Below are 14,968 nucleotides of genomic sequence, written 5' to 3'. Positions count from 1 at the left end.
CTTGGCTGGCCTCGTGCCACTGCATGTCATAGCATGGTCATCTGGAAGGTCATCCGCTTGGTACTTCTGCTGTTCAGTCGTTCAGGTGATTTTCATATTATGCTTTTATTATAAATCATTGTTCACAGTGAAGTTCTTTGCATTAAAGCTTTTGTGAGCTTATTATTTTCATGTTCAAATATGTCTATTCTGCCCTAAATGTTAATTTTTCCCCTCAGCATTCTGAAGATGCTATTCCTATTTTGTCTTTGCATTTAATATTAATGAGAAAGCTGTGAGTAATATGACAGTTTTCTTTCTTTGTAAATGATGTATTTTGCAGTGAGTTTTACATCCTTGATATTCTAACATTTTGCTACAATGGATCTTTTTCTCAACTCCTCTTCTCTTCTGGAGTTCTAAATTACATCTTTCATTGGGAATCCATGTCTTAAAATTTAAAATACCATTTGCTATTCCTTTGGCTGAGAAATTTAGTTTACTTCAATATCACTTGTTTGATCAGTTGTGTCTATTTCTATATTCAACCCATTCTTGACTTGAATTTTTCCCAAGGTATATATCTAATTGGATCTTTCTATGACCCCTTCTCATTTCAAAAGAGATACTTCTAAGATTAAATATTTTAAGATTCTGTCTCAATTTCAGTTATGTTGTCTTTTTAAATTGGATTTATTGGGGTGACATCCTATCTAATAAAAGAGAAACATGGTAATTGGTGTACGACCGCTACCCTTCCCATTGGCTAATCAGCGAGATATGCAAATTAACTGCCAGCCAAGATGGCGGCCGGCAGCCAGGCAGCTTAAAGCAAACATGAATGAGGCTTGCTTGCTTCAGTGACAGCGGACTCCAACGTTCCCCGCCTGCCTTGCCGGCCTCTGAGCTGGCAGTTTGAAACATTGTTACAAATATAGAAGCTAAACAAAACCCCAGAAACCTGCTTTCAGCCAGCTGGGATCTCAGAGCTGGAGTTGATACAGAGTTTCGATTATAGAACACAAACAAACCAGATACCTGCTTTCAGCAGCAGAAGCCTCAGAGCTGGAGCCAGAGCTAAAGCTGGCCCAGAATAAAAAAAAAGAAAAAAGAAAAAAAGGAGCGGTTGGGAGCTTCCGTAACCCGCCAGCCTGAAAACAGCCCTCAGCCCCTCACCCGGACTGGCCAGGAACCCCAGTGGGGACTCCCACCCTGAAGGATGTGTGACCAGCTGCAAACAGCCATCATCCCCTCACCCAGGCTGGCCAGGCACCCCAGTGGGGACCCCCTCCCTGATCCAGGACACTCTTCAGGGCAAACCAGCCGGCCCCCACCCGTGCACCAGGCCTCTATGCTATATAGTAAAAGGGTAATATGCCTCCCAGCACCGGGATCAGCGGAGCCATGAGGCCTCCCGGCACCGGGATCAGCGTGACAGGGGGCAGCTCCCCAACCCCCTGATTGGCCCTGCTCTGTGCGTGACAGGGGGTGGCGCTGCAACCTCCCCATCGACCCTGCCTTGAGTGTGACGGGGCGGTGCCCCAACCCCCCAATCGGCCCTACCCTGAGCATGACTGAGGGTGGCATCACAACCTCCCGATCCGCCCTGCTCTGTGCATGACAGGGGCGGCGCCCCAACTCCCGAATCGGCCCTGCTCTGAGCCTGACCAGGGGTTGCACCTAGGGATTGGGCCTGCCCTCTGCCACCCAGGAGCAGGCCTAAGCCAGCAGGGTGTTATCTCCCGAGGGGTCCCAGACTGCGAGAGGGCACAGGCCGGGCTGAGGGACCCCCCCTTCCCCCCAAGTGCACAAATTTTTGTGTACCGGGCCTCTAGTTGGTTAATAAAAGCATTCAGGTTTCAAGTATACACTCCAAGAAAACAACTGCATACTGCATCAGGCAGTCACCACCCAAAGTCAAGTCTCCTTCAGTCCCATATGTCCCTTCGTTGCCCTTTTCCGACTCCACCCCCGCCCCCTTTTCCTCTATCACCATTCTGGTATCTGTGCCTATGTCATATTTTTGCTTAATCCCTTCACCTTTTTTCACCCAATCCCCTTCCATGGGACAGCTGTCGATCTGTTCTATATATCTATGCTTCTGTTTCTATTTGGTTTGTTAAATCACTTTTTGTTGATTAGATTCTACATATAAGTGAAATTATATGGTATTTGTCATTCTCTGGCTGGCTTATATCACTTAGCACAGTGGTTCTCAACCTGTGGGTCGCGACCCCTTTGGCTTTCACAGGGGTCGCCTAAGACCATCCTGCATATCAGATATTTACATTACGATTCATAACAGTAGCAACATTATAGTTATGAAGTAGCAATGAAAATAATTTTATGGTTGGGTCACAACATGAGGAACTGTATTTAAAGGGCCAGAAGGTTGAGAACCACTGACTTAGCATAATAATTCCATTATGTATTAGCTTCCCTCAAGTTTATGAGGTGGCACGATTATCTAAATTAACTAATATATAATCTGAAAAGGTACTGTTCTAAATACTTTTACATATTAATTTACTTAATCCTCTCATTAACTTTATGAATTAAGTACTATTAACGCTACTTTGAAATGACTAAACTGTGTCAATGCGTGATATAAAAACTTACTCAAGGCCATGGAACTAGTAAGTTTTGGAGTCAGGACACAATCCTATGGAGTACCTTTCCATCCCAGGTGGTACTAGTCACCCAAGTTGCACGCTCATCGCTTGCTCCTGAAAGTAATTACCCCAATAGCTGCTAGCTTGCCCACAGTGGATGGGGTAGGCACATCCACAGTTGTTTGCAGTCTTAATTGCTGTGTACCTTCCTGGTCCCTATTCATACCTCAGGTTATGAAAGGGCACCTGGATTGCAGCTGCTTGTTCCCTTAAATATTTCCAGTGAGTAAACATTTCTAGACCAAGAACTCTTGTTTTCAAGGTTAGCTTTACATTGATTCAAAGAAAATCCTACTATTTTTGTCAACTTTAAAATATGTAGTATATGAGAACACATATGTAATACCTCAATCAATAAAAAAGTTAAAGATTGAAAAAATAAGTAGTATACAAGTTGAAGGGGAGGAAAACATTAGTGAGACCTAAGGTTTCACTACTTCATTACTATATCTACTTAGTCTATTTGAAATTCCCAAATCTTGACCCTGCATCTGAGTGTTGTTGGGATCATGGGAGAAGGAGAGGCTTTTTTTTTTTTTTTTAACCTAATGCACCAACTCTCCTTAGGAAGCTTTCTCCAAACTTAACACTGACTGAATTAAACCTTTTTTGTGCTTCAATAGCAATCTCTTTACACATAATTATAATGCAAAAACAGATTTAATTGTACACACAATGAAGGAATGCAGTCTTCTGTCAAATGAAGATTAAGATCTTTAAATTGCTGATTTGGGGAATGCCTGCAATGGGAAGACTTGCTTTGGTGCCCTCAGATGTTGGGTCCATTTATCCAACAGGCTATTTTTCAGCAGCCTTTTTCAATAATTCTTCCTGCTTCTGGGCCTCCTTTTCTAATATGTTATAATATACAATATGGTGTTGCAGGTGGTTTATGTCCTTCCTCTGTTTATCCAGGAACCTTTTCATGAAGTTCAAGAGCTGCAGAAATAAACAGGGGAAAACCCTTTAGAACAGCGGTTCTCAACCTGTGGGTTGCGACCCCTTTGGCGTCGAACGACCCTTTCACAGGGGTCACCTAAGACCATCCTGCATATCAGATATTTACATTACGATTCATAACAGTAGCAACATTACAGTTATGAAGCAGCAACGAAGATAATTTTATGGTTTGGTCACAACATGAGGAACTGTATTTAAAGGGCCAGAAGGTTGAGAACCACTGCTTTAGAACCTTGTCTGCAAAAGGAGACAATCAAAAATCTTGCTTCCCAAATTGTAACCCCTTGATCTGCAGCCCTGGGAGCTTGTCAGAAAAAGAGAATCTCAAGTCCCACTCCAGACCTACTAAATCAGAACCTGCATTTTAAGAAAGGAGAGGGAGTTCATATGCACATAGAAGTTCAAAGAGCACTCATCTGAGACATTCAAGACCTCCAGGTGAGTACAAATACCCACTTTCAATGAGTACTGAGTGTTAGGATATCTCATCAAAACTACAGATTAACTTAAACAAGCTACTACTGCAATGGTTTCCTACTTTGTTTTTTTTTGAATGACATGGAGATTTCAGGTAGATGCCCAGATCCAATTCCCAAAGATTTAGATGTAAGTGGTCTGGTATAAGGCTCAGGTGCCGGGGTCCAACCCCAGCAGGTCCAGGGGTTCCCAAAGGCGTAGACAGAGTCGGCGAAGAAGGAATGACACGGAGACAGCGTTCAGTTGATCAGCAGCCTAGCCAGGATCTCCAGCCAAGTTCTGGTCTTGATCTCCAGAGAGGTTCTGCTGTTTATTGTCTTGTTACATCCGTATTTATCCCAGTTGATTTTAATCCTGTCAATTTCTATTACAAAGGTTAGGGCGTTTCTTATCTCCATTCCAGGGAGTAAAGATTATGTAGCTTAAGCATGATTGTTTGTAGTGATTAACTACCCGCCTGGCACTTAGTTAAGGAGTTTCATCCCCTCCCTGACTTCAGGGAAAAATTCCGACCTGGGGAAACAACCTTTCTCAGAGAGGTGACCTTGGTTAAAACACACAGCGCTAAGGGGAGCAAACATATTAAGAACAGTATGCTATATACGCCAGGTCCCTTGAAACATGCTGTGCAGATGTTTCTTTCCTGCAGCGACTGTGTCAAGCAGCAAGGATGGACCGGCTTCCGGCACTCAGGTGTTTCTATCTCTTCAGAGTTCCTAAGCCAGTCCAATATGCATCTAGGGTTGATAACTTTTGTACAAGGGAATTTTCCTCACTTTGATTTCCTGAGATGCTATGGGGTTAGTGAGAAAGAAGTTACCACCACAAGGTGGAGTGTTCACCATTAACCAGGAAGACTGCAGGATAATAAGTCACCATTAGCATTCACTTTTGCAGGGACCATCAGGGACAGTGGTTCTCAAAGGGTGGCCCCTGGCCAGCAGGCAGCAGCATAACCTGAAAACTTGGTAGAAATGCAAATTCTCAGGCACCACATGAAAGTCATTGAATCAGAAACTCTGTGGGGTAGGGCCTAGCTAGCAGGTTGTTTGAGTAACCCCTCCAGGTGATTCTGGTACCTATTAACATTTAAGGACTTTTCTAGATTTAAAAGCCAACAGCAAAAGTCATTTTGTTTAATTATCCAGAGCACACTTCTCCTGGGAAGCCCTCTCCATCTTGTGTTGAGTTGCATTCCTTCCTACCAGGGCACCTACTCCTCCCACCTCCAATCTACTCCCAGAAGCAGGTTCATATACCTCCTTGGGGGGAAACAAGCATGTGTTGCATGACCGGAGCCTTGCAAAGGAAGGCACTTTAGCTTTAATATAGTCTTTTCTATTCGGGTGAGATCTGTTTCTTTAGCCTCACCCCATAACAAAGAAACAAAATTTTCGAAGGATGAGGCCCAGAAATCAGGATTTTAAAGATTCCCAGGTGATTCTAATGTGCAGCCAAGGTTGAGAACTACTGTGGTAGAGGATGCTAACTGTTCTAGGAAGTGGCCATTCAAGTTGTGCTTCTCAATCTGCCTGAGCATTAGAGTCACCTGGGGAGCTCGTTAAACTAGAGCTCCTTGGGCCCCACCCCTAGAGGATCTGATTCAGGTTGTCCATGAATTTGCATTTCTGATGATTTCCCAGGTGATGCTGATGCTCTGGTCCAGAGACCACACTAGCTGTGGCTCCTTGACAAAACCTAAGCAACCATTTGGTGGCTTCAATTTACTCAGAATGATATAAAGAAGCTACAAAGAAGACGGATGCTTGCCCTCCAAGTTGGTTACTATAATCTCATGTGTAATATGGGTAAAAACCAATAATTTATTTGGCAACAAATAATTTAGTTCTCTATACCCAGCAGAGGCACCATTAAAATCATTATGACAAATTACATAGTCACCTTAATCACTGGTAGGCAGATGGTATTCCCAAATCCTATTAGATATTTTAGGAATTGCTTTCCATGTTCCCTTTTCACCTCAGCTTGGTCATCAATATAACAACAGGCCTGGGACAGAGGTGAGAATGAGGAAAAACTGGAGGTGAGACAAGCTAATTTTTAAAGTTGGAAATCTTACACACACTCACTTTGTTATCACTGTGGTTGTCCCCAAAAAAGCCCTCTTTGTTCAGTCTAGGGTCCTTGGTTTGTCCTTTGACTTCCAGAAGACCCCAACTATCTTTCAAACCCAAACTACCTCAACGAAAAACCACCCAGATTTTAATATGCTTTGGCCTAACCTTTGGCGATTAAGGCCTCTTTAATGATCAGATCTGTGAACCCCACATGCTAGCACTTATATCCAGTAATTGTATGTAAACTCAGCAAAAGTCCAGTATAAATTAAATTATATTTAAACATCAACCTATTTCACCAATCCTAACACATCTACATTACCTCTAAAATTGAATATGGGAGAAAAATTACTTATTCAGTCTACCACCAGTGTCTGATGCCCATATGGTTTGGTTAACACACTGGAAAGAACCGTGATTCTCCCATCATAGCCCATAGTTTGCAGTCACAGTTCTAAATCATTAGCCACAAAGCAGCAAAATCCTAGGCACTAGGTTGCTGTTTCATCTATCATCACAACACAAATATGGCCATAACCACCATTACTAAAGAGACATAGGATATATCCGAGCTGAAACCTTCCTCCTAGTGGCTCAAGAACCCATAAATAAGCATCACTGATGTGCAGCTCATAAGATGCCACATAATTAATAGCAACCTCATACTCTTTAGAGACAGGGTGCTTGAATGCCATCACACTTTAGAGAAAACCAGGCATACACAGTGCTACTCACTGTGGACTTCTTAAATACTAGTAGGCAGATAGCCACTTTCATACAGCTGAAAACTAGATTAAATTCTATTCAGGTGAGATCAACAGCTAGTCATCTGTGAATGAGGACATTGTTTCTGCATGAAAAAACCATTCTCACCTTTTAAAAAAAGGTGTGGGGGGAAAGTTAATTCTCTTAAATATCCCAGCCAGTGTAGAGCACTGTCTCATATGTTTTCTCTATGATTTGAGAAGGCTGATCTACTTCTTGAATAGAAAAGTAGTAACAGAGAAGACACATTACCTTTAATATAGTCTTTTCTTTAAAAACAATTTATGGCACTTCATGCTAGGTCCTATGGGGAATCTAAGAAGACTCACTAAAATATATTATTTGCCAATAAGGGACATAACCCCCCACTCCATAAGGCCACAACATACATAATTGATCTTAAGACAGGATATGATGGAGGTTCTGGAGTGGCAAAGGATATGTAGCTGAAGTGGCAGGTCACCAAGTCTATCTGTAGAGGGCGGTGAGGAGCCTGGGAGTTTCCTGAGGGACAGCTATCCTTAGAGAAGGAGCAGGCATTCTAACTTTGGTCCAGTCACAAGGATAAATACATCATCAAAGGGAAGTGGTCATTACAAAAAGTCCTACTATTTGTCAGTTTTGTTTCCTGACCCAACCCTGCCCTTGTCTCTAATTGAATTCATGCCTTAGTCCCGGAAGGCACTTTAAGCAGATGCTTCCCAAACTGAAATTTGTATATAAATCACTGGTGCTCTTGGTAAGCTGCAGATTCTGATTCATGGGGCCTGAGAGTCCACATTTCTAACAATTCTGCCAAATGTTGCTGGTCCAGGGACCACATTTTGAGTAGTAAGGGTTTATGTATAGTCCTAAAAAGCTATTTCAATAAAAATGTGGTAAGATGTGGAACACACATGGCACTACTGAGGACCGCCTCATAGGAGAGAAGGGGACCATCCCTGCTGCTTCTCCACAGCCCGCTGCAGTGCTTGGCATGCCGGAGCTCCCAGGACCCCCATGGCAGCACCCGGGGGAGGCAGCAATGTCATGGGGCTCGGCAATATCTAGCCTATGAAGGTTACAGCAGGGGGATGGGAAAGATAATGGTAGCTGACTCATAGTTAACTGGTTTTGTTCATAGTAAAAGGTGAAAGATTTATGCGATCTGAAGAGAAACCAGAGCATGGTTTTGTTCATAGTATGTGTAAAACCTCTCCTGAACTCCCAATAGAATTTGTGGAAACCTTTCAGGAGATTAGGGTCCTATGTGAGCAGGTAGGGACAAGTACCAATGAAATCTGGATTTTTACTTACTTTTAATGTGACCCCCATCTATGGGAGAGTCAATCTAGAAGATAAAGATTTTACTTACTGGAAGATATGAATGTTTGGATATTTCTGGATAGATCAACTTAAGGTCTTAAGAAAAGATATTATCTTTTCAGGTAAACATTCCATGGTTCTACCTTTCTATTAGGGCCAAAACACAGAACTGGATACATATGAAGAAAACATTCTTCTTCTTTAGGGTTAAATATTATTGAGGAATATTGCTATCTAATCATTTAAAAACAACCTCACAATATACAGAAAAAAAGGAGAAGAAAGAAACACATCCGTAATGGTTGTGTTAGTATGATATTTTTACAGGTGATTTTTTCCTATTTTCTATACTTTTGAACTTTTAAAATTATAATATATTTTCATTTTGATAAAGAAGCCTAACAGTTACCTTTCTAGTGAGTTAGCATAATGTAATCTCCACATGTATTTATGAACATGCTATTTTTTAATTATTGCAAATGTAATGCTTGATCATTATAAATTACTAGAGGCCAGTGCATGGAATTTGTGCACTCGTGTGTGTGTGTGGGGGGGGGGGGGGGGGGCAGGGGCGGTGGTCCCTCAGTCTGGATTTTGAGAGGGTGCAGGCCAGTCCAAGAAACCTCACTGGTGCACAATCAGGGCTGGGGAGGGACGCAGGAGGTTGGCCAGCTGGGGAGGGACCGTGGGAGGGGGAGGGCTCAAGGGTGAGTCCCACCCATCTCGCTCAATCCTGATGGGCCTGACCCCAGCAGCAAGCTAACCTACTGGTCAGAGCACATCATAGCAACTGGTTGACCAGTTGGCTGTCTGCCCCCTGGTGGTCAGTTCATGTCATAGCGAGTGGTTAAGTGGCCTTAGCATATCATTAGCATATTACACTTTGATTGGTTGAATGGCCGACCAGATGACTGGACACTTAGCATATTAGGCTTTTATTATATAGGATTCCAAAATTATAGAAATACATAATGTAGAAAGTGACAGCCCATGGGTAGCACCGAAGTTCCAATATATATTTTAAATTTAATTTGATTCAATATTAACTTTTGTAACCTGATGAATTGACTTTTGAATTATGGGACATTCTCTGACTGATTTATAAACTTCCCCCCTCCCCCCTGGAATGTGCTGGAAATACAAAGACAGCTTTATAAAAAATTATATCATTTCTTAAAATTTCATTTAAATGTATTACAAATCTCCATGGAAGCACCCTGATGGAGGCAACATGTTTTCTGACTTTTAAGTCTGGGTTTGGTATCCCCTCCTTTGTGCTCCATGGTTATAGAAATTCTTTCCACACCTTTGTAACTGCTTGCTTATCTGTGCCTTCTCTCTTAGGTCATGAGCTCCTTGAAGGCACTTGTGTTGTGCTGTGGAGTTGCTATCATCTAGCATAGAAGAGGAAGTAGCAGGTCATCAATAGATATCCAATCACTATGAAGGAATGAGTAAATGGTCAAACATTTAAAGGGCAAACAAAAATATGGAAGGCAAGTATATGATGAGACTGAAAATGTAAAATAAATTATCAGGAAGCATAAACTTTCATGTGTGTTGGGGGTTATTTATAATAGCCATTTTTGGAAATAACCTAAGTATCCATCAGTGGATGAATGGATAAAGCAATTGTGTATATGTAGATACATACATATACAGTGGGATATTATTCAGCCGTAAAAACGAATAAAGTTTTGCCATTTGGGAAAACATGGGTGGACCTCAAGGGCATGTGCTAAGTGAAATAAGTTCAACAAAGTTAAACAAATATTGTATGCTCATTCTTATATGTGGAAGCTTAAAAAACAAAACAACAACAAAAACAAGCTCATTGATACAGAGAACAAACTTGAAGTAGGCAAAAGCAGGAAGCAGGTGAATGAAGGGAGAAATAGGTAAAGGGAATAAAAAAGATGAATGAATGCAGGAATAAATGAATGAATGAATGAATGAATGAATGAATAATTAGTGAATAAATAAATATATCTGGAAATGCAAATGACAAATTTTAAAAGAAAAACAACCTGATTTCAAGACCCACTCTAAATTTAATCAAGACAGTTTGGAGTTGACATAAAGATAAATATACAGTACACCAGCTTAGAGTTTAGGAATAAATCTATACATATATGATCACTTGGTTTTCAATACGTGTACCCAAGGTAATTTAAAAAAATCACATTGAAACATTTTATTACCAATACTAGAGGCCCGGTGCACAAAAATTTGTGCACTCGGGGTTGGGAGAGGAGGTCCCTCAGCCTGGCCTGTGCCCTCTCACAGTCTGGGACCCATCAGGAGATAAGGACCTGCTGGTTTAGGCCTGCTCCCGGGTGGCAGAGGGCAGGCCTAATCCTAGGTGTAACCCCTGGTCGGGCTCAGAGCAGGGCCCATAGGGGAGTTGGGGCCCCGCCTCCTGTCATGCACAGAGCAGGGCGGATTGGGAGGTTGCCATGCCACCCTCAGTCATGCTCAGGGTAGGGCTGATTGGGGGGTTGGGGCACCACCCCCTGGCACACTCAAGGCAGGGTCCATAGGGAGGTTGCAGCGCCACTCCTGTCATGCACAGAGCAGGGCCGATCAGAGGGTTGGAGCTCCGCACCCTGTCACACTGATCCCGGTGCTGGGAAGCCTCCCTGCTCCGCTGATCCCAGGGCCAGGACGCCTCTCGGCTCCCCTGATCCCTGGCCCGGAGGCCTCTCGGATCCGCTGATCACTGGGGCCGGGAGGCCTCTCGCTCCGCTGATCACCGGGGCCGGGCCTCTCGGCTCCGCTGATCACCGGGGCCGGGAGGCCTCTCGACTCCGCTGATCACCTGGGCTGGGAGGCCTCTCGGATCCGCTGATCACTGGGACCGGGAGGCCTCTCGGATCCACTGATCACCGGGGCCGGGAGGCCTCTCGACTCTGCTGATCCCAGGCCCTGAGGCCTCTCTGCCCTGCTGCTTCAGGGCTGTTTGGCTTCGCTCTGCTTGGAGCCTGAGTATGCAAATTAACCGCCATCTTTTAGCTTCTATAATTGAAACATTGTATCTTTTGGAGTTGTTGCTTCAGGAGCTCAGAGCCCTGCAGCTGCGGGGATCCTTGACTTTCTCCATCGCTGGGGCAACCAAGCCTCCTATTCTCAGCTGCCTGGCTGCCAGCCGCCATCTTGGCTGACAGTTAATTTGCATATCTCGCTGATTAGCCAATGAAAAAGGTATCGGTTGTATGCCAATTACCATTTTTCTCTTTTATTAGTATAGGATAAGCTTCTTAAAAGTATGCCTAAAACATCAACAACTTTTTCTTACATGAAGTTCTGAGAATCAAAATGAAAGGTAGGAAAGACATAAAAGCATAAGACTACTCAATCATGGTGTATGTTGTCTAAAGAATATGCCAAGTCCTTGGCATCATTGGTTTCAAAAGTATTTAGATATAATAAAATTATAAATCCACACATTTTAATTAAATCAAATATCAAATCCTTTGCTCTATGAATAGTTGACCGATGACAAAAGAACCTCTATTTCAGAAAAGTATTTTCATTAATAATTTGTTAATATATGATGCTTCTGTTGAATATTTTGCATCATATTTATTGTACTTTTATGAGATCTGATCTGAACCAAAAAATTGACAGTGGCAATAAAAAATGACCACAAAACTCTAGACATGCAAGACAACTGAATCATATGCCCATATTAGGAAGAAGATGAGATGATAAAGTCCACCCAGCACATGACCATAAAGAAACTCACCTGTAACAGGAAGGTCCTGTTAGACTCTGGGAGGCCCTTTTCTCTGCGGAGCTCTGTAGGAAGGGGCTGGTGGTGTGAAGGTGCTGGGACTGCCTCTGATACCTGCGCTTGAGAGCGGCATAATTCCTGAAAAGGAGGCATCTCTAAGTAGTGGCAGTATGGAAAACAGGCTCTGGATGATAGCTTGTAAGGGGAAGGGAGAAGTATTTATGGTATTCGGCAGATTGGTCTTGGCACATTAGAAACCACAGTGTAGGGCAGTGATGGCAAACCTATGACACGCATGTCAGAGGTGACACGCGAACTCATTTTTTTGGTTGATTTTTCTTTGTTAAATCGCATTTAAATATATAAAATAAATATAAAAAATATAAATCTTTGTCTTACTATGGTTGCAAAGATAAAAAAATTTCTATATGTGACACAGCACCAGAGTTAAGTTAGGGTTTTTCAAAATGCTGACACGCCGAGCTCAAAAGGTTTGCCATCACTGGTGTAGGAGATAAGGTTCTACAAAAGACAAGCTGAGAACTCACAGAAGAAGAAGGAATGGAAGATGGAACTGGCGGATTTCTGTTTAAGCCTGGCCAACCAGGAGGTGCTGGACCTGAGGATGATGGCCTGGCGCATGCTCAGGAGGCAGGTGTTGCAGATGGAGAGGCCCCTCATCACCTTGTTCATGTAGAAAAGTACCTAACATTTGAAGACATTCTGAAAGTTCAGTGACTCACAGAGGTCTGGAGACACAAGAACAATATGGTGAGGAGCACCTTCTGTGGACCAGGGCCCAGAGAGAGGGTCAGGTCAGGTAGATGGCCTTAGGCCTGAGATCCAGGAGTGGAGGAGAAGTAGGAATGTGTGAACTGAGAGTCCGATCCCAACTTGGAACAAAAGGCATTTGTTAATAGTAACATAAGTAGAAAGTGACCGTCTTAGAGGGGAAAAAAGGGGAAACATTTCATATTTTAGAAAAAAATAGACCTCCCATCATCATTATTTGTTAACATAATAAAATTAACATTGTCATCATCATTTTAATTTTACCCATCTATTCTTTTTTTTTAATAATTAAATCTTTATTGTTCAGATTATTACATTTGTTCCTCTTTCCCCCCCCCCCCCCATAACTCCCCTCCTTCCAGTTCCCACCCCACCCTCCACCCTTACTCCCCACCCACTGTCCTCATCCATAGGTGCACGATTTTTGTCCAGTCTCTTTCTGCATCTCCCACACCCCTTTCCCCCCCAAGAATAGTCAGTCCATTCCCTTTCTATGTCCCTGATTCTATTATAATCAACAGTTCATTCTGTTCATCAGATTATTCATTCACTTGATTCTTAGATTCACTTGTTGATAGATGCATATTTGTTGTTCATAATTTGTATCTTTACCTTTTTCTTCTTCTTCCTCTTCTTAAAGGATACCTTTCAGCATCCTATCTAATAAAAGAGAAAAATGGTAATTGGCGTACGATGATACCCTTTTCATTGGCTAATCAGGGCTATATGCAAATTAACTGCCAACTAAGATTGGCAGTTAACTGCCAACAAGATGGCGGTTAATTTGCATATGTAGGCACAATGCAGGGAGGCGAAAGGGAAAGCAGGAAGAAGCCCCCTGCCACTGACAGTGATCGGAAACCCAGGGGGGAGCTAAGAGCTGGGGGGCAGGGCAAAGGCGGCCCTGGGGCCTCCTTTGCCCTGCCCCCCAGCCATGATCAGAGAATCAGGCGCCTTTTCTGCCCTGGCCAGTGATAGCAGGAAGTAGGGGTGGAGCCAGTGATGGGAGCTGGGCATGGTCGAAGCTGGCAGTCCCGAGAGCTAGGGGTCCCTTGCCTGGGCCTAAAGCGAAGCCCACGATCGCGGGGCCGCTGCAGCTGCGGGTCCCCGCTGCCCGAGCCGGACGCCTCAGCCAGAGGCATTAGGCCTGGGCAGGGGCGGAGCCTGCAACCGCGGGGAGCTGGGGGTCCCCTGCCCAGGCCTGACACCTCTCCCGGAGGCCTCAGGCCTGGTCAAGGGGCCGATCCGGTGATTGGTGATTGGAGGGCGATGAGGGTCAACTCCTCTGGCCGAGGCATCAGGCCTGGGTAGGGGGCAGAGCCGGGGATTCGGGTGATATGATAGTCCCCTTGCCCAGGCCTGAAGCCTGGGTCAGAGGCGTCAGGCTTGGGCGGGGGGTGGAGCAAGCGATCAGAGGGAGATGGGGGTCCCCTGCCCAGGCATGATTCCTGGGCCAGAGGCCTCAGGCCTGGGCGGGGGCCAGAGCCAGTGATTGGGGGGAGATGGGGGTCCCCTGTCCAAGCCTGACACCTCTGGTGGAGGCATCAGGCCTGGGCAAGGGGCCGATCAGGCGATCGGAGGGTGATGGGGGTCTACGCCTGAGGGCTCCCAGTATGTGAGAGGGGGCAGGCTGGGCTGAGGGACACTCCCCTCCCCACACACACCCAGTGCACGAATTTCGTGCACCGGGCCCCTAGTTTCATATAATCCTGGTTTGGTGGTGATGAACTCCTTTAGCTTTTCCTTATCTGTGAAGCTCTTTATCTGACCTTCAATTCTGAATGATAGCTTTGCTGGATAAAGTAATCTTGGTTGTAGATTCTTGGCATTCATCACTTTGAATATTTCTTGCCACTCCCTTCTGGCCTGCAAAGTTTCTGTTGAGAAATCCGCTGACAGTCGTATGGGTATTCCCTTGTAGGTAACTGAGTTTCTTTCTCTTGCTGCTTTTAAGATTCTCTCTTTGTCTTTTGCTCTTGGCATTTTAATGATGATGTGTCTTGGTGTGGTCCTCTTTGGATTCCTTTTGTTTGAGGTTCTCTGCACTTCCTGGAGTTGTAAGTCTATTTCTTTCACCAGGTAGGAGAAGTTTTCTGTCATTATTTCTTCAAATAGGTTTTCAATATCTTGCTCTCTCTCATCTTCTGGCACCCCTATAATTCTGATGTTGGTACGCTTGAAGCTGTCCCAGAGGCTCCTTACACTAT

At 44.0% G+C, this 14,968-nt stretch overlaps 1 protein-coding gene across 1 annotated transcript in view; it reads right to left on the bottom strand.

Moving 5' to 3' along the window:
* Positions 1 to 3,309: 3,309 nt before the first annotated feature.
* The window catches only part of LOC132229638 (ferritin, heavy subunit-like), a 63,995-nt gene continuing 52,336 nt past the window's right edge, over positions 3,310 to 14,968 (bottom strand). The window contains exon 4 of the mRNA XM_059686183.1: positions 3,310 to 3,590. Within this exon, the coding sequence (XP_059542166.1) occupies positions 3,450 to 3,590 (141 nt within the window). The 3' untranslated portion in view covers positions 3,310 to 3,449. The remainder of the gene's footprint in view (positions 3,591 to 14,968) is intronic.

This window comes from Myotis daubentonii, chromosome 3, assembly GCF_963259705.1.
Source record: "Myotis daubentonii chromosome 3, mMyoDau2.1, whole genome shotgun sequence".
Classification (NCBI taxonomy): domain Eukaryota; kingdom Metazoa; phylum Chordata; class Mammalia; order Chiroptera; family Vespertilionidae; genus Myotis; species Myotis daubentonii.
Note: the sequence above shows the minus strand (reverse complement) of the source record. Positions and strands in the feature narration are given on the sequence as shown.